This window comes from Monocercomonoides exilis (genome assembly GCF_001643675.1).
Source record: "Monocercomonoides exilis strain PA203 chromosome Unknown scaffold29-1213020, whole genome shotgun sequence".
Taxonomy (NCBI): Eukaryota; Preaxostyla; order Oxymonadida; family Polymastigidae; genus Monocercomonoides; species Monocercomonoides exilis.
The window spans coordinates 1,113,667-1,128,865 of NW_027150574.1; the positions used below are offsets into that span (position 1 = coordinate 1,113,667).

General features: G+C 38.6%; 5 protein-coding genes across 5 annotated transcripts; 3 read left to right on the forward strand and 2 right to left on the reverse strand.

Annotated features, from left to right (window-relative positions):
• Window positions 1-344: 344 nt before the first annotated feature.
• Window positions 345-4,655, forward strand: MONOS_7282 (putative tRNA (guanine-N7-)-methyltransferase; the record flags this gene model as incomplete). Its single annotated transcript, XM_067877594.1, has 13 exons — window positions 345-464; window positions 558-653; window positions 708-780; window positions 850-960; window positions 1,032-1,319; window positions 1,418-2,072; window positions 2,206-2,263; window positions 2,361-2,452; window positions 2,613-2,718; window positions 2,894-3,043; window positions 3,128-3,249; window positions 3,441-4,350; window positions 4,453-4,655. 13 exons carry the CDS (start codon window positions 345-347, stop codon window positions 4,555-4,557), a joined length of 2,886 nt encoding a protein of 961 aa, XP_067725498.1. The 3' UTR covers window positions 4,558-4,655.
• A 642-nt stretch (window positions 4,656-5,297) lies between these two features.
• Window positions 5,298-7,265, reverse strand: MONOS_7281 (uncharacterized protein; the record flags this gene model as incomplete). Its single annotated transcript, XM_067877593.1, has 2 exons — window positions 5,298-6,967; window positions 7,121-7,265. 2 exons carry the CDS (start codon window positions 7,263-7,265, stop codon window positions 5,298-5,300), a joined length of 1,815 nt encoding a protein of 604 aa, XP_067725499.1.
• A 37-nt stretch (window positions 7,266-7,302) lies between these two features.
• MONOS_7280 (putative RNA polymerase II core subunit) lies at window positions 7,303-8,770 on the forward strand. Its single transcript, XM_067877592.1, has 6 exons — window positions 7,303-7,609; window positions 7,666-7,732; window positions 7,784-7,929; window positions 7,989-8,110; window positions 8,185-8,365; window positions 8,484-8,770. The coding sequence occupies exons 1-6, from the start codon at window positions 7,364-7,366 to the stop codon at window positions 8,625-8,627; spliced, it is 906 nt and encodes a 301-aa protein (XP_067725500.1). The 5' UTR covers window positions 7,303-7,363; the 3' UTR covers window positions 8,628-8,770.
• Window positions 8,771-8,794: 24 nt separating this feature from the next.
• Window positions 8,795-10,615, forward strand: MONOS_7279 (putative dynein assembly factor 3, axonemal). Its single transcript, XM_067877590.1, has 2 exons — window positions 8,795-9,574; window positions 9,669-10,615. The coding sequence occupies exons 1-2, from the start codon at window positions 8,843-8,845 to the stop codon at window positions 10,515-10,517; spliced, it is 1,581 nt and encodes a 526-aa protein (XP_067725501.1). The 5' UTR covers window positions 8,795-8,842; the 3' UTR covers window positions 10,518-10,615.
• MONOS_7278 (putative valyl-tRNA synthetase) lies at window positions 10,601-14,905 on the reverse strand. Its single transcript, XM_067877589.1, has one exon. The coding sequence runs from the start codon at window positions 14,896-14,898 to the stop codon at window positions 10,798-10,800; it is 4,101 nt and encodes a 1,366-aa protein (XP_067725502.1). The 5' UTR covers window positions 14,899-14,905; the 3' UTR covers window positions 10,601-10,797.
• Window positions 14,906-15,199: the final 294 nt, after the last annotated feature.

Consider the following 15,199-nt stretch of genomic DNA (forward strand, 5'->3'; position numbering starts at 1 on the left):
TCAAAATGTATGCAATGATTTAAAATCTCGTCAGTTAAAAAAGAACTAGTTTCCATGATTTTTGTTCATAATAAATTATTTTCTATCTTCCTTTAAATAAAAGAGAGAAAAATGAAGTTCAAAATATAAAAATATGTTTAATAAATTAATGGAAAAAAACTTTTTTCACGAATAAACGGCCTTTCAACGCAAATTATTGAAAAAACGAAATTTTTTGTTTCGATTATAATTGTGAATTATCATTATGTTTAAGATCAGAAATACAAAAACAATATTTTCTGTGTGTAATAACCAGCTTTTCTTTAGAATCAGAAGAACTTTTCAATTAAAGTTTCTTGAGTACAATGGAAAGAGAAAAGAACGATAAGTTTTTTGAATTTTTTAAACGAGACTGCCCACCAAGAGAAAGAATTACTTCTTTGAACTCGGTTCCAAAGACTTTCACTGGTCTAGCTCGTTTGATGGTAATTGCCCATATATTAAAAATATTATTCTTGAAGCAATTGTTCAATTTTTTTGTTTTCTTTTATGGTGACATTTGAATTAAACATTGTAAGCATGCTCAAGCATGGGACCTTATACCAAAGTTCGTCGATCAATTGAGCCTTCCATCTTTATCATCTACACTTGTTTATGCAAAGGCATACGCTTTGGTGTGCTTTCGTATTTTTATTTGCCATTTTTTTCAAAATATTTATTCTTTTAAGTTTCAAAATCATGAATACAGCCAATGCATGAACAACTTATCTCAATACGGAGAAGCGTGTTATAGAAATCCAGGTATAAACGCATTTGTGAAAATTGTTGATATTTAAACTTTGAAAATGATCGTTTTTTGAATAAAAATAGATCCTTCAATTCCTTTTTCTCTTAGGTTGCTTTGGGGTTATATTCCATCTGAGTGTGGAGACCCTTATCTAGCAATTGATAGGTTAACGGCTATAATGTCATTGTGCCAAGGTATTTCATAGTTATAATAATCTGTAGTGATTCTATTGATATTAAATTTTCTATCAAAATAAATGCAAAAGTTCATTATCACGAATTCCAAAAGGATGACTCCTCCGAGGCACAGCCTCTTCACAGCACAAGTTCCGGCTCCAACCCCTTTTCGACTGATTCGTTTTATGACACGTTTGCTGGCGATCCACTGGGCTCTCCTATTTTAACAGCCACCACAATGCAAAGCACTCCAATGCGTTCTGCCTCCAGACCTCCTCCACCTACACGTCCTTTGAGCTCTTCAAGCTCTTCTTCTTCTGTGCTATCGACTCCGAAGCCACTCGGAGTAACCACTGTGAGTGCTGTTGATAGCGGAGGTTTTTCTTTATTTCTCTTTTCTCTTATTTTTAATATTTTGTCTTATTGAATTGTTTCTCCTTTTGTTTTTCTTTCTTTGTTTGTTTTCTGAAAATAGATCTGTTTATTGATCCTCTGTCTGGCCTTGTCATTGACTCCTCAAAAGATCAGTCAATATCTGAGCAGAACACCACAACACCACCAGCAGCATTATCATCATCCAAAGAAGAAGTCCTCTCGTCTTCAACTGCCCTCTCTTCACCCAAACTGGTCATTGACTCTTCCACTTCACAGCAGCTGTCCACTCCTTCGCTTGTCGACGAGCCGCTCGCTGCCTCTTCTCTTTCCACCTCCTCTTTCTCTCCCGTCATGTTGGATGTTGCCTCTCCCGCACCTCCACTCGCATCTGCCTCAGCTTCTGAGCCCAGCCCAGACACGCTGCTTCGCCTCGCTCCTCTTTCTGATCCGCAGCCACCGCCGTATTCACAGCCAGCTACTTCTCCTGCTGCCCCTTCTTCTCCTTCTGCTTCTGTTTCGTCAGCTCCTTTTTCTTCATCTTCCACTTCTTCAACTCAAATGGCGAATTCCTCTCATTCGCTGCTTGATCCGTTCGGCCCTTCTGTCCCGCCGTTTGCTGTGTCCACCATCAAAAGCCAGAACGATGTTGGCACAGCGTCCTGCCGCTTGAGAGCTGCTGCTGCACTTTCATATGCCTTTGTGAGGGTGGAAATGTGGAACGATGCGATAAGAGTGATGGACGAGGCGTTGGAATAGTTTGATTTGTGATTCATATGACAAGATGTTATTGTAATTCCTAACAATTTTTTTGATTTTTTTTTTTAATTTTGAAATTACATTTTTGTTATTATTATTATTCTGATTCACACGAATTATGTCGAATTGCAGCGCACCTGAAAAGTCATTGTATTTTGTGTATTCGATGCTGATGCGACTGTTTCTTGAGGTTTGAATTTCTCCTTTTCAGCCACATCTTTTTGTTCATTTTATTGTATATTTTAACTTGTTTCTCTTTTCTTCGTCTTCTTTTCTTGTTCACTCAGATTGGGTCAATTGAAGCAGCTTCTATTTATTTGGCTGAAATGGAGCAAATTGCACCTCTTCAGGAAAAGACAAACTCTCTTCTTTTGCACAAGTTTGTGAATATTGTCGTTATATTTGACGATATTTTCGATGATTTCTTAAAATTTCAATGTTTTTTTTTCCAATAACTTTAATTTCTTTTTCTTTTTCTTTCTTTTTTGTTCATTAATCCTATAACTCTTGTTATTTGACATGTCATGTTTCTTCTTCAGAGGATTGCTCCAAATGGCTATGCATCAATATGGACAAGCCGCTTCCCTCTTTCGGAAGGTTGTCAAATCCAACCCCACAAATGTCATTGCAGTGAACAATTTGGCTGTTTGCATACTTTTTTTTCTTTATCCCTTCTATTCTTTGTTTATCTCTTCTGAATTATCATCATCCATTTAATGCCATTGTAATAACTCGTTTGTTATTTCTGTTGTCAATCAATTGCTTCTTTCAAATAAATTAACTGTATTTTCTTCTGTCCGTATGAACTTCAATGCAACAGCTGAGCTATCTCTATCAGGCAGTCACGCCTTCTTCAAAAGAGAAAAAAGAAAGGCCTGAAGAAGTTGAACACCCTGTTCTTCTTATTCAAAGGGCCATCGATGCCATTGAGCTTCTGTTCCGCTCTAATCCATATCAAACACTGCACGAGGTATGTTTTCATTATTCTCTAAATGTTAAGTCATTTTATTGTTTCAAATAATTCTTTTGTGTGAATGGTATTTTGAACGTTTAGTCAATTATTTCTGTTCTTTTCTTGCTCTACGACCTTCTTGCTGATAATCCTCTTCAAAAGAAGAATTTTATAAAGGAATGTGTTAAGCGTTATGGATCTTCGGACTTAAAATCTGATCTTATGTTCCAAGATTGAAAATGTTATTTCTGTATTATTTAATTTTCATTTTTCTTCAAATCCAATTTCATTTCAAATGTAATTTTTATCTTAATAATAACCTAAATTAGTTTTTGATTATAATTCTTTTATTTGTCATTTTAGTTAATTATTTATTATTTCTCTTTCTTTCGAAATGAGTAATAAACTTGAAAAGATCAAAATGGCCACTATTTAGTTTCATGGAAACATCAAAAATAATTTTTCCCAAGTTTCGGACAAGACCGCACAGTAATCCATTGAGCGATCAAGTATTTGATTACCCAATTTCGCCAGAATATGTTGATTGGGGAAAATTATTTGATAAACCAGAACAAGAAATGTGGTGCGATTTAGGATGTGGTTATGGTGGTTTGCTTGAAACTCTTGGACCAAGATTCCCTAAAATCAATATAATTGGTATGGAACTGCGGGGTCAGGTTGTGGATTATGTTGAAAATCGAATTTTGAAGTTGAGACGAGGCGAAATTCCTTTTGATAAAATGAATGTGAATCCAGTCCCAAAAGATTGCAGGGGACGTATTCAAGGTACAGAATTAATTGAAGAGCAACTTGAAGTAGATGCTGAGGAAGAAAAAAATGACAACGAAGGGCAACAAGAAAAGGATGAAAAAGATAACAAATCTGCTGATGATAATCAAGATGTCAGCCCACTTTTTCTAAGTTGTCCAGAACTTGCAATAGCTAATCCTATGAAAGGAGTTGATGTTACCGATCTTTCTTTTGCTCGTGATTCTCCTCCTGTTGTTCCAATACCCGAAGAAGCATTGAAGGATTATAAATTTCTTAATATTGGAGTGATTCGAGCAAATTCAATGAAAAACATGTCAAATTACTTTAAGAAAGGAGGCCTTACAAGAATGTTTATATTATTTCCAGATCCTCATTGGAAACATCAGCATATACGGAGAAGAGTTGTAAGTCCATCTCTTCTTGATGAATATGGATATTGCTTAGCTAAAGGCGGAAGAGTTTACACCATCACAGATGTTCCAATTGTGTACCATTGGATGGTGTGGTGCTTTGAACGTCATCCACTGTTTAAGCGCATCCCAGAAGAGGAATTGGTTTGATTGTTTTTAACATAAAGTGTTATATTTAAAGAATAATTATATTTTAATTTTTTTTCTCTCTCTCTCTAACTCTCTTTCTCTCAAACAACTTTTTAGGAAAAGGACGTCTGTTATACATTAATATTTTCATCAACAGCTGACGCTGGAAGAGCGGAACGAAAAGCGGACGGGAAATTCCCTGCTGTATTCGAAAGAATTTAATTCATTTCAATTTAAATATTTCACATCAAGAATTTATTTTCAAGTTGATCATTTTTTTTGTATAATTATTATATCCGGATTAATAAAAAATATGCAAATTTTTACGATATTTTATTAGAAAGAATAATGTTGATGGAGATGAAAAGTGAAATGATGATAGATAAGGGATGAATGATCATTTTTAATGAGGTGAAAAAGGTACTGTTAGAAAATTAATGTTCAAAAAAGTGATTGCCTCAAACGGCATTCATGAGAAAAAGTATATATTGGTGACTTTTTATTTCCTTTATTACACTTCTTCATGATTATTGAAGTTGTCAATTCTCACATGTTGTTTTGTAAAAAGGATTGGTTGATTTTTCTTTCATTCCAGCTGAGCATATAATATGCTTTCCTCTGATAATCAGCAAACAATATCTGCTGAATCTGTGAAGAAAAAGTTGAAATTCGATCTAACTAATATACCACTAAGATCGAATAAAGAATAAAAAAACGCAAAAACTTTGTAAAATGGTTAAATAAAAATGAAATCGTAATGGGAAATGCGTAACTTCGACATTGAAAGTCAAGTTACAAGCAAATCACAAATATTGCCTTTGAATGGTTTGCCATTTATTAAACAAAAATAAAAAAACTGTTAAAGAAAGTCTAAAACAGCTTAAAATAACAGCAATTTAAAAAAAAAAAACAAAGCAGATATTAACAAGTTTGTTTGAATCCTCATATGACAAGATTCCTAACTAAGATTTGAGTGCTGCCAATGTCTCCTTCTTCAGAATGAGCCAGCAGCGCGGGTGGTACAGCTTGCCCTGCAAGATCTTCTCTGACTTCTTCTTGCCAATCCGCATTTTGTCGCTTTTTCTCGTAATCTTCGCATCCAACATCAGAGTTCCTTCATCGCTCTCGTCTTCGTCGTACTCGTCTTCTCCGTCCAGCAGGTATTCTTCCTCCTCTTCTCCATTGTCATCGTTGTCAATCGACAATCGGGGCTTCCTTTTCGCATTGTCGCCTTCTTTCTCCTCCACTCCAAAAAACAGCACATCCTTTCTTTTCTCGTTCAAAAGCCGAAACTCCGCTATAGACGTCACTCTTCTGTCAGCTGCCGCAACACAGTCAGCAAACACCCACGTTGCGTCTTCTTCGACCAGCTGCTGCTCAAACTGGTCGCCGCACACAGGACACGTCGTCTGCTGCGCATCGACTGGACACACAAACGGTCCCAGACGCGACAGCAGCGCATCTATTTCTGTGCCCCCTGCCAAAGAATCTGCACTCAGCCCTTTGTCTAAGCCTGCTCCATCAGCACCCATGTTCTCAATATCGTCAGACAAATCCACATCTTCTCCATCCAGCGGTGGGTAATAGTCTTCTTCTTCGGCATCCACCAAATTCTTCCGTGTTTTCTCTTTGCTTTCTTGGCCTTTTTCTTTGTCCCTGCCCATTCGGATCTTCAGCGAGGCTGCTATCTTTCTCCTCCTTTTCTTGACCCACTCTTCCTCTGGCTTCATCCACCCGCGGCAGAACTGGCCTGATTCCTGCCTCTCCTTCAGCAGCACATTCGCATCGAAGTGCCAGTCCATGTGGCATCGCAGCATCTCTTTCTTCTCAAAGCGCTTGCCACATGTTGAGCACTGGTGCTCTTTCCGTGCGTCATACAGCCAGCTGTACGAGCTGCGGGAGATGGGCTGTTTGAACACCTCAATGTCTGCGTAATTCGTGGGGAAGCAGATGCGAGGCGGTCCCGCTGGAACCATCTGCACAGATGAAGATCGAGATGACGAACGTGAGTGAATTTGAAATGCCTGGTTTGAAGGTTGTGACGATGACATCATTGAGGAAGGAGACGAAATTGCAGGCGGCGACGGAGCTGGTGAAGGTTTTGAAGAAATAAATTGAGAAAGAAATGAGTTGAGCTGCTCCGACGCTGATGAGCTAGGAGATGGAGAACGAGATGCTCGATCTCTGTAACTTCGCTCAAATTTTTCTGGATATGGTGGTGGATATGATCTTTGTTTAGTGGATTGAAATGAAGTTCCTTGGTGAAATGACGACATGTTTGAAGGGTGTTGGTAATAAGGAGGAGATGGTTCTCTTTGAGCGGAATTTCCTTCTGAAAGAACAGAATATAAAATATTCAGCTCATCGGGAGTAAGAGATTGCAAAATTGTGCTATCAATTTGCATGAGTGGATCTACACCTCCAGTAACAGGTTGTTGTGTACGAAAATTGGATGGATTGTGTGCTGGAGCTTGCCGAAACGCATCTACCAAATCATTTCTTGGAGTTGGTTGTATTTGTGGTTCAGGTTGTTGTGGTTTGAAAAGATGCTGAAGTTGTGCAAGGATTGACTGAGAAAATACGCCAGTCCACGTATTATATAACTTTTGTAAAGAATGTCTAATTTTCATATCTGAAGACATAAAAGCGTTTGTGAAACATTCAATAATATTCGTTTCAAAAAGTTCGATCCAAGGACTTCTTAAATTTTTCACGATGCTATCGAGCAAATACAATGCTGTAAGTTTATATTCTGGTTGGGCCCGTAAAATGCGTAATTGTATACATCGAGCAATTTGAGGTGCTAATTGAGAATTCTCTTGTGCAACCATTGTTAAAGCGTTAATAGCAGGCTTTGTTGGTTCTGTTAGTTCTTCCAAATTTGCACGATATTCAACAACTATAGGGTCGGAGGATTCCCTTCCATTCATCTTCAACTTCAATTAAATTCCCATGATCAATACCACTATTCACTTTTTGATTGCTGTTTTCTTTTAATTGCCGTCAAAAATTGAACATATAAATTTTCATGTCACTTAAAATATCAATTATTGAACAGACAAAAAAAAGGCTCGTATTTTTGCTTTCAGGAGTCGACGTTAGCGTTGCAAATTCGTTAAGACGAATTATCCTTGCTGAAGTTCAAACGATGGCTATTGATTTGGTAGAATTCTATTCAAACACTTCAACATTACCAGATGAATTTATAGCTTTGAGATTGGGGCTTATTCCTCTGACGAGCCCTGTGGATGATTCTGCATTTTTGACAAAAGAAGTTTATTCATTATTTTTTCTCGCAGATTAAAGTGCAATATAATACATATAACCTAGGATTGTACATGTTCTGGAAATTGCCCAAGATGCACTGTAGAATTCACTCTTGATGTTAAAGCGACTGGTTTGAGGAATATTTTAATTTTCTTTTTATTTCATGACCTATTTTTCAAAGATTTGCCTGTGTCTGTATATTCAACTGATCTACAATCGGACGATGATAGAGTTACTGTAGCACAAGATGATCAATTTCCGAAAGGTATATTGCTTTGTAAATTAGCTGAACATCAAGAACTTGTTGTTCGAGCCTATGCTAAAAAGGTATGGTTAAAAATTAGAAAACTATGGAATTTAAATTTTATTTAAATTCTCTGTTTTAGGGATGTGGAAAAGTACATGCAAAATGGAATCCGACAAGTTGTTGTGTGTTTTCATATGAACCAGAGATAAAGTTGAATCCAGCAATGCTTGATGAATTGAGCGAATCAGAAAAACATGAATTGTTTGCGTTGAAATGTTTTCTAACTTTCTTTTTGAAATTAAAAATTTTTCATTTTTCTTCTTTTTTAAAAAAAGCATCGCATCATGCCCTGCTGAAGTATATGACGAATCTGCTGGACTTGGTGCAGTTGTTATTTCAGATCATTGGAATTGCATGTATTGCAAGGAATGCGAAATTAAAGCAAAAGAGATGGGAAAAGAGGGAATGGTTTTAATAACTCACAGGACACCGAATGTCTTTCGTTTTACTGTTGAAGTATGAACTCGCTTTTATCAAAAAGCTTTTGCTGAATTTACTTTAATTTTCTTAATATTTCTTCATTCTATTGAATTGTTCAAAATTAATAATTCGATTGATTTTTTCAATTTAATAGGGAACTGGAGCAATGGCTCCGGTGGATATTGTTCGAAAGGGCATTCAGGTTATGAATGATAAATTAACTTATCTTTCCAGATGTGTTAATGAACTGGGGCAGATAGCACCAATTAGAGATGGAGATGAATTAGAATTTTTATGAAGCACTTTGCATTGGAATGCTAAAAAATCTATGGCAAAATATGTAAAGTGTTTTCGATTAATTTTTTATTTAGCATTTCACATTTTTATTTTTTTAATAGTATTTTAAAATATAAAGTGTAAAGATTGCTTTATAATTTGTGACAACAGTTTTTGTTTCCCCATAATATTTTATTTCAGATATTCTTTTTTTTCAAATTTCGCTAAATTGTTGTTATGCAGAAGCCTGATCCGTTGATTGTTGGAGCAGGATCCTGTTTATTAAAAGGGAATACGCAAGCTTTGAATCTTCTTTCATTTCTTCAGAATGATCAGGAAAATGCAACAGTTTTAATTGTCAACGCTGGAGATTGTAGACATGTTTTGAAGACTATTCAAGGGTTAAAAATCAATAAAAAAATTAAATCGTTAAATATTTACGTTGTTGAAAGAAATCTCGAATCGCTTGTACGTCAGTTATGCCAGATTTTACTCGTTAATCATTTTGAATTACCAGTTGCGGAAAGAGCAGAAACTTTTCTTGACATCCAAGGTAATCTCCTCGTTAGCGAATATACATTCAATCAAGTTATTTCACTTGGAAAACAATTACGCAGCTTTTTGGAAGAGAAAACGAATCCGTTTCTTTGGAATATTGAAAGAAAAAGACTAAAATTTAAAGAAATTGATCAAATGATAGAAATTACTCGCGACTTTGAAAAAGATGAAGGTGTAAATGCTTCGGAAATGTTGGATACACGATTGAGGGAGTATTACAGAGAAAGATATGATCATCGAAGAAATCTTGTGGATTGGGACATTCACATGAAGTTACATGACTTAGGTGCAACAATAATTCATGATACAGAATTTCAGAGATGGAGAAACGAAGGTATTGCGTTTCCCATGAGAGAAGGAGGACACATAAAACCTAATCTAACAATAATTACCACTTTGAAAGGAAGCGTCGTATGCATTTTTTTGACACAATATTTTTCATAAATAATTTCGTGAACAAATTTGTGTATTTCTTTGTGACTCTTTCTTGTTATTGTTATTATAGCGGGGAACAGCAGTGAATTCTCGAGGCTATTGGGGAGATATCGTAAATGGTCCATTTTTTGGGTATGGGTTGGAATGTGAAGATCAAAAGTTGCTTTCAGTTAGAGATGGAAAGCACATTCATTCTTCTGGCCAAGTTTCGATGCAGCACATGAGAGAAATACTTGGTGACTTGGACAATTTGTTTGTGAATTATACACCCACAAAGGATGAAGAAGATGCTGGCAAAGATGGCTCAAAAAAAGAAGAAGAGAAGAAAGAGGATAAGAAAGAAAAGAAAGAAACGAAAGAAAAAGGTGAAGATGAAGACAACACAAGCAAAGAAAAAGAAGAAGAGAGAAAGGAAGAACAAGCAAAGCAGACGTCATCAGCCAGCACTGAGCCAAAGTCAAACATAATGACTTTTGAGAGAAAGCCCGAAGCTTGTCAAGTGACAATTGTTCCAGTGAACAGCTTGTTCCCTCAGCCATTTGCAGAAAAGAAGTACTTCCAACGTCTCTTTGATGTGATTTGCATCGATTTCACTGGCGCAAAAGAGCTGGACTGCATTTCACAGCTTTGCAAGCGTGATGGCAATTGCGTTTCTGCTTCCTCATCTTCTTCTGCTTCTGCTTCCTCTTCTTCGACACCTTCTTCATCATTGTCATCGACTATCATAATAGAAACACCGAAGTTTATGTTGGACTTGGCAAATGAAACAAAAGTTGCATTTGTGGAGAAGATCGTTTCTGATGGCAAAGCACAAGGATGGAAAGAGGAAAAAATGCCGAATATGATGAAAGATGAAAAAGGAAAGGAAAAACAAGTTGATCCATTGAAAATACCTTCAAAAATTGTGTTCCATGTTTAAACGAAAGTTTCACAAGTAATTTCAACTCTATTTTTTGATTGTGTTTTTTATTCAAATTTTAAAAATTAATTAAAAATAAGATCTTTTTAAATGAAAAATAGGATCGTTTTTTTCAAATTTTGTGTATGTGTTTATTTTTCAACGAAGTGATTGCAAATACTAATGTTGAACTTCAGAATACATTTGAATCGTATATCAGGACTTTAAATAAAGATCTGTAAAAAATCAATAACTATCTAAAAGAAAGAGAGAGAATAAGAATAAAAATAATTCATTGAGTTTATTGATCCTTTGGCTTCTCTTCTGCTTCTTTTCCTGCTTCTGCTGTTTCTTTTTCAGCTTTTTCAGCTTTTTCAGCTTCTTTCTTTGCTTTCTTCTCTTTTGCCAGCTTTTCTTTAGCTGCCTTCTTTTCTTGCTTCAATCTTTCTTTCTCCTCTTTCTCTTTCTTCTCTCTTTCCTCTCTTTCCTTCTTCTCAATTGCCTTCTGCTTCTTCTTCTCTTCAATCTTCCTTCTCTTCTCTTCCCTCATCTTCTTCTTTTCTTCTGTCTCCTCCTCTTTTGCTTCTCCTTCCTCATCGCTGTCTGCTTCTCCTTCTTCTCCTTCCAATGACTGAGCCTCAGCAAGTTTCGCAAACTGCCCTGCAAGTGACTCCATTGAAGCAATTTCTGCCTTCTTCGTGATGATCTTCTTCTCCATGTCAGCCACTTTGTCTGCTGGAATCTTGCCTTTATTTCCCAGCTGCTTTTCCAGTTTGTCAATATCCTTCTTCGTCTTCTCTGCCTGTGCCAGCTGCTTCTTTGCCTCAGCTGCATAGTCCACACTCGCTGAGCCGCGACGCAATCTCATGAAGATTGTGGCACCTGGAATGAACGACACAACACACTCGTCTCCGCACCCTGGACGCTCGTTGGCTGCTGGAAGCAGAGCAACTGATTTGGCACCTGCAAGCTTGGTGAGGAACCGGCTGGCAACACATTGGAGGAGCTGTGGGCAGCACTGGATGAGTACATTGGGGGGAATGAGGTTGGAGTGGGAAGAAGGCTGTGAGGACGATGCAGAAGCAGAGGAAGAAGGAGACTGGGCAGGTGAAGGTGACGGAGATGGAGAGGCAAGCGAAGCACAACCTCTGTCTCCGGCAGCGTCACTTGAAATTATTCCCTTTTCTATCTGCTCAAACATTGCAGCATGTTCAGCTGAGATGGAAGATGCATCAGTAAATCCGATAAATGCCTCACATTTGTACGATGGCTTAACTTTGAAAGTATCGCGCAGTGAGCGAATGGCGTTTGTGGCTTGGAAGACAGTTGCCGTGCAACTGTTGAGCACAGCAGCATTGTACTTAAGTGTGGATTCTGGGGCAGAGTGGCAGAAGCACTCGTATTGAGTATCCAGAGGGAAGGACGAGACGGAAATTGAGCTCTTGTCGCCTTCTCTGCGTGGAATGTGCTGCCACAATTCTTCTGTCACAAACGGGATGAATGGATGGAGCAAACGCAGCGATACATCCAACACTTCGTACAACACTTGTCTCACTTGGTCAGCCTCGCTAAGGGCACCTTCTTTCTTCTCCTTCTCTTCCTTCGCTTCTGATGGCTCGGATGAAGAGGAGGCAGAGGTGGATGACTCAGACTGGAGAATTGGCTTCACACTCTCCAAATATCTGTCGCAGAAGTCGTCGAGGATGAGTGAGCGGACGGTGTTGACAATGTCTCCAAGCTTCAGCTGGTTGAAGTAGTTGATCACTTTGTGCACTGTGTGATACACTCTGCTCAGCATCCAGCGGTCTGTTGGTGAGGAAATAAGAGCATTCAATTCATGTGGCTGCTGCACGGGCGATGGGGTGGTTGAGGATGAGGCGCCTGATGCTTTCCCCACAAAGCAGTCTGCGCTCCACTCGATCTCCTTCTGCACTGGTTTGAAGCCTTGTGGAAGGTACATCAGCACAAACTTCGTCATGTTCCAGATCTTATTACAGAAAGCGTGTTGTGCCTTGACCACATCGAGGTTCAGGTTGATGCTCGAGTCCTGGCGGAGATATGTTGCCAATCCGAGTCTGAGAGAATCAACGCCATGTCTTTCAATTCCTCGTGGGTACTCTCTTTCGATTGCCTCCTTCGAAACTTTCTTCTCTGCATCGCTGACAGACGCCTTGTCTGCACGTTCCAGCAGTTCAGCTTTTGTGCGCCCATAGATGACATCACGTGGGTCGATGATGTTCCCCAGTGATTTTGACATCTTTCTTCCGTTCTTGTCTCTGATCATCGTGTGCAAGTAGACTTCTGTGAATGGCACTTTTCCTGTGAGGTTGATCGACATCATCACCATTCTGGCTACCCAGAAGAATATGATATCTTCACCTGTTTCAAGAAGAGATGTTGGGAACAGCTGCTGGAAGTCAGAGTTTGTTTCATCGGGCCATCCAAGAATGGAGAACGGGAACAGACCAGATGAATACCACGTATCCAGCACATCTTCGTCCTGAACAAGACACACTTTCTCTTCTGGAACATTGAAGAACTTCGCTGCTGCTTTCAATGCATCTTCTTCAGTGTGTCCCACAAACCACTTCGATGAATCGTCTTCGGCAGGGATTGAACCGTCAGATGTCTTCAAAAAGGCACGATATGCAGGAATACGATGCCCCCACCACAGCTGTCTTGAGATGCACCAGTCGCGCATCCCGTTGAACCAATTGTCCCAAATCGTCTTGTGCGACGGTGGTGTCACTGCAATCATTCCTTCATATGGGTCTGATGGATGCTCTGGAGGTGGCGTTGTGAAGCTGCGCATGGCACTCTTGCAATGCTTTGCAAGCCCGTTTTCAGAGCAATCGACATACCATTGGTACTTCAGCATTGGCTCAATCACATCGCCTGTTCTGCTGCACACTGTGATTCCCATCGCATGGCCGAAATCCCATCCAAACGAGGTCTCATCCAGCTCTGCCTGTTTCTCTGGAGAAAGTTGGATTGCTGGCTTTTCCTCAGAGCTTCCTTTCTTCTCTCCTTTCGCTTGGAACTTCTTCTTCTTCTTTACAGCACTGTAGTCTCCGCCTTTCTCTTTCGCCTTCTCTTTTTCTTTTGCTTCTGCAGCTGCTTCGGCAAGTTCAGCTTCAGCTGCTGGGCCAATCATGCCATTCTGAAGCATCCTCTTTCTGAGCAGCGCAAAAGCTGAGGTTGGGTTCCCTTCTTCATCAACAGCGCTTGCGTTTGGAATCTCAGACATTTTGGGGATCTTCAAGATGCTGCCACATTTAATCAGTGCCTCTTTTACTGCCTCTCGTGCCTCGTAACGTGCCATCCCTTCAAACTCCTTCACCACTCCATTGATCTTTCCGTCGTCAGTGAGGATATTGATGGCTGGAAGTTTGTGACGCAGCCCAACTTCCCAATCGTTCTGGTCGTGTGCTGGTGTGATTTTGACAGCTCCTGTTCCGTAGTTCAGATCCACATAATCGTCAGCTACAACAGGAATCAAGTCCCCACGAAGTGGATGTATCAGCTTTTTTCCAACAAAGTGTTTGTACACTGGATCTTGTGGGTTAACAGCAACAGCTGTATCTCCAAGCATTGTTTCCAAACGAGTAGTTGCAACAAATATTCTTTCTTTTGCGCTGTCTGTGTCATTGGATGCTCCTTCAACAACATATGAAAATACTGTAAAATATCCAAAACGTATAGGATCTTTGTATCCAGGAACTTTTCTCATGTCGTTTGGCTTCACTTCTTTATAATCAACTTCAATATCAGAGATTGCAGACTGAAGTGCAGGGCACCAATTAACAAGACGATATTTTCTAAAAATAAGACCATTATTAAACATTCTAATGAATGCTTCGTTTACAGCCTTCGTTCTTGTTGCATCCATTGTAAAAACTTCGCGAGTCCAATCACATGATGCACCGAGTGCCCTGTATTGTTTGCAGATCTCTCCACCTTTAATGTTGACCCATTCCCAAACGAGATCGAGAAAATCTTCTCTCTTATAATCTGTTCGGTATTTTCCTTGTGTTTCTCTTAGATGTCTTTCAACAACTGATTGTGTTGCAATTCCAGCGTGATCAGTACCTGGAATCCATGCAACATTAAAACCTTGCATTCTCTTACACCGCGAAATAATATCTTGAACAGTAACCCCTAATGCGTGTCCAATATGTAATACACCTGTAACATTTGGAGGTGGTGTTGGAATCACATATTTGGGCTTTGTGCTGTTTTTCTCAGCAAAATAAAACCCCTGACTTTCCCACCACTCAGACCATCCTGATTCGACTTGTTCAGGATCAAACTCTGCATTTAATGGCTTTGATGTATCCTTTTTTGAAGCTTCTGGCTTGACGTATGAAAGAGAAGGTCCTTCTCTAAATCTTTGTTGAGACATAATGTTTAAAATGGTACGATCAATTTTTTTTCGTAATTTTCAGCGTTTCGTTAAGGTTAAATATTTGATTATAACCTCAAAACAATAATTTTTGCGTGTCTGTGTAAAATTATTAGAATAATGAATCCGACTTTGAATTTAAATGAACATATATTTTTTCATTTCCAAAAAACATTCGATATTCATTCAACAGTTTCAAAACAAGAAACTGTCGAAAGTATTGTACGACAGTATCAAATAAATTATTCTTCCATGACAAATGTTGTCTAATGATTAGTTCTTTATGATTACTGTTTGCAAA

Bases quoted from the DNA above. Each gene is read 5' to 3' on its own strand.
- MONOS_7280 (XM_067877592.1), top strand. From the start codon at position 7,364: ATGTCACTTAAAATATCAATTATTGAACAGACAAAAAAAAGGCTCGTA. The intron at 7,733-7,783 runs GTTTGAGGAATA...TATTTTTCAAAG, and splicing joins TCTTGATGTTAAAGCGACTG to ATTTGCCTGTGTCTGTATAT. The intron at 8,111-8,184 runs GTTTGCGTTGAA...TTTTAAAAAAAG, and splicing joins GAATCAGAAAAACATGAATT to CATCGCATCATGCCCTGCTG.
- MONOS_7279 (XM_067877590.1), top strand. From the start codon at position 8,843: ATGCAGAAGCCTGATCCGTTGATTGTTGGAGCAGGATCCTGTTTATTA. The intron at 9,575-9,668 runs GTATGCATTTTT...TTGTTATTATAG, and splicing joins CCACTTTGAAAGGAAGCGTC to CGGGGAACAGCAGTGAATTC.
- MONOS_7278 (XM_067877589.1), bottom strand. From the start codon at position 14,898: ATGTCTCAACAAAGATTTAGAGAAGGACCTTCTCTTTCATACGTCAAG.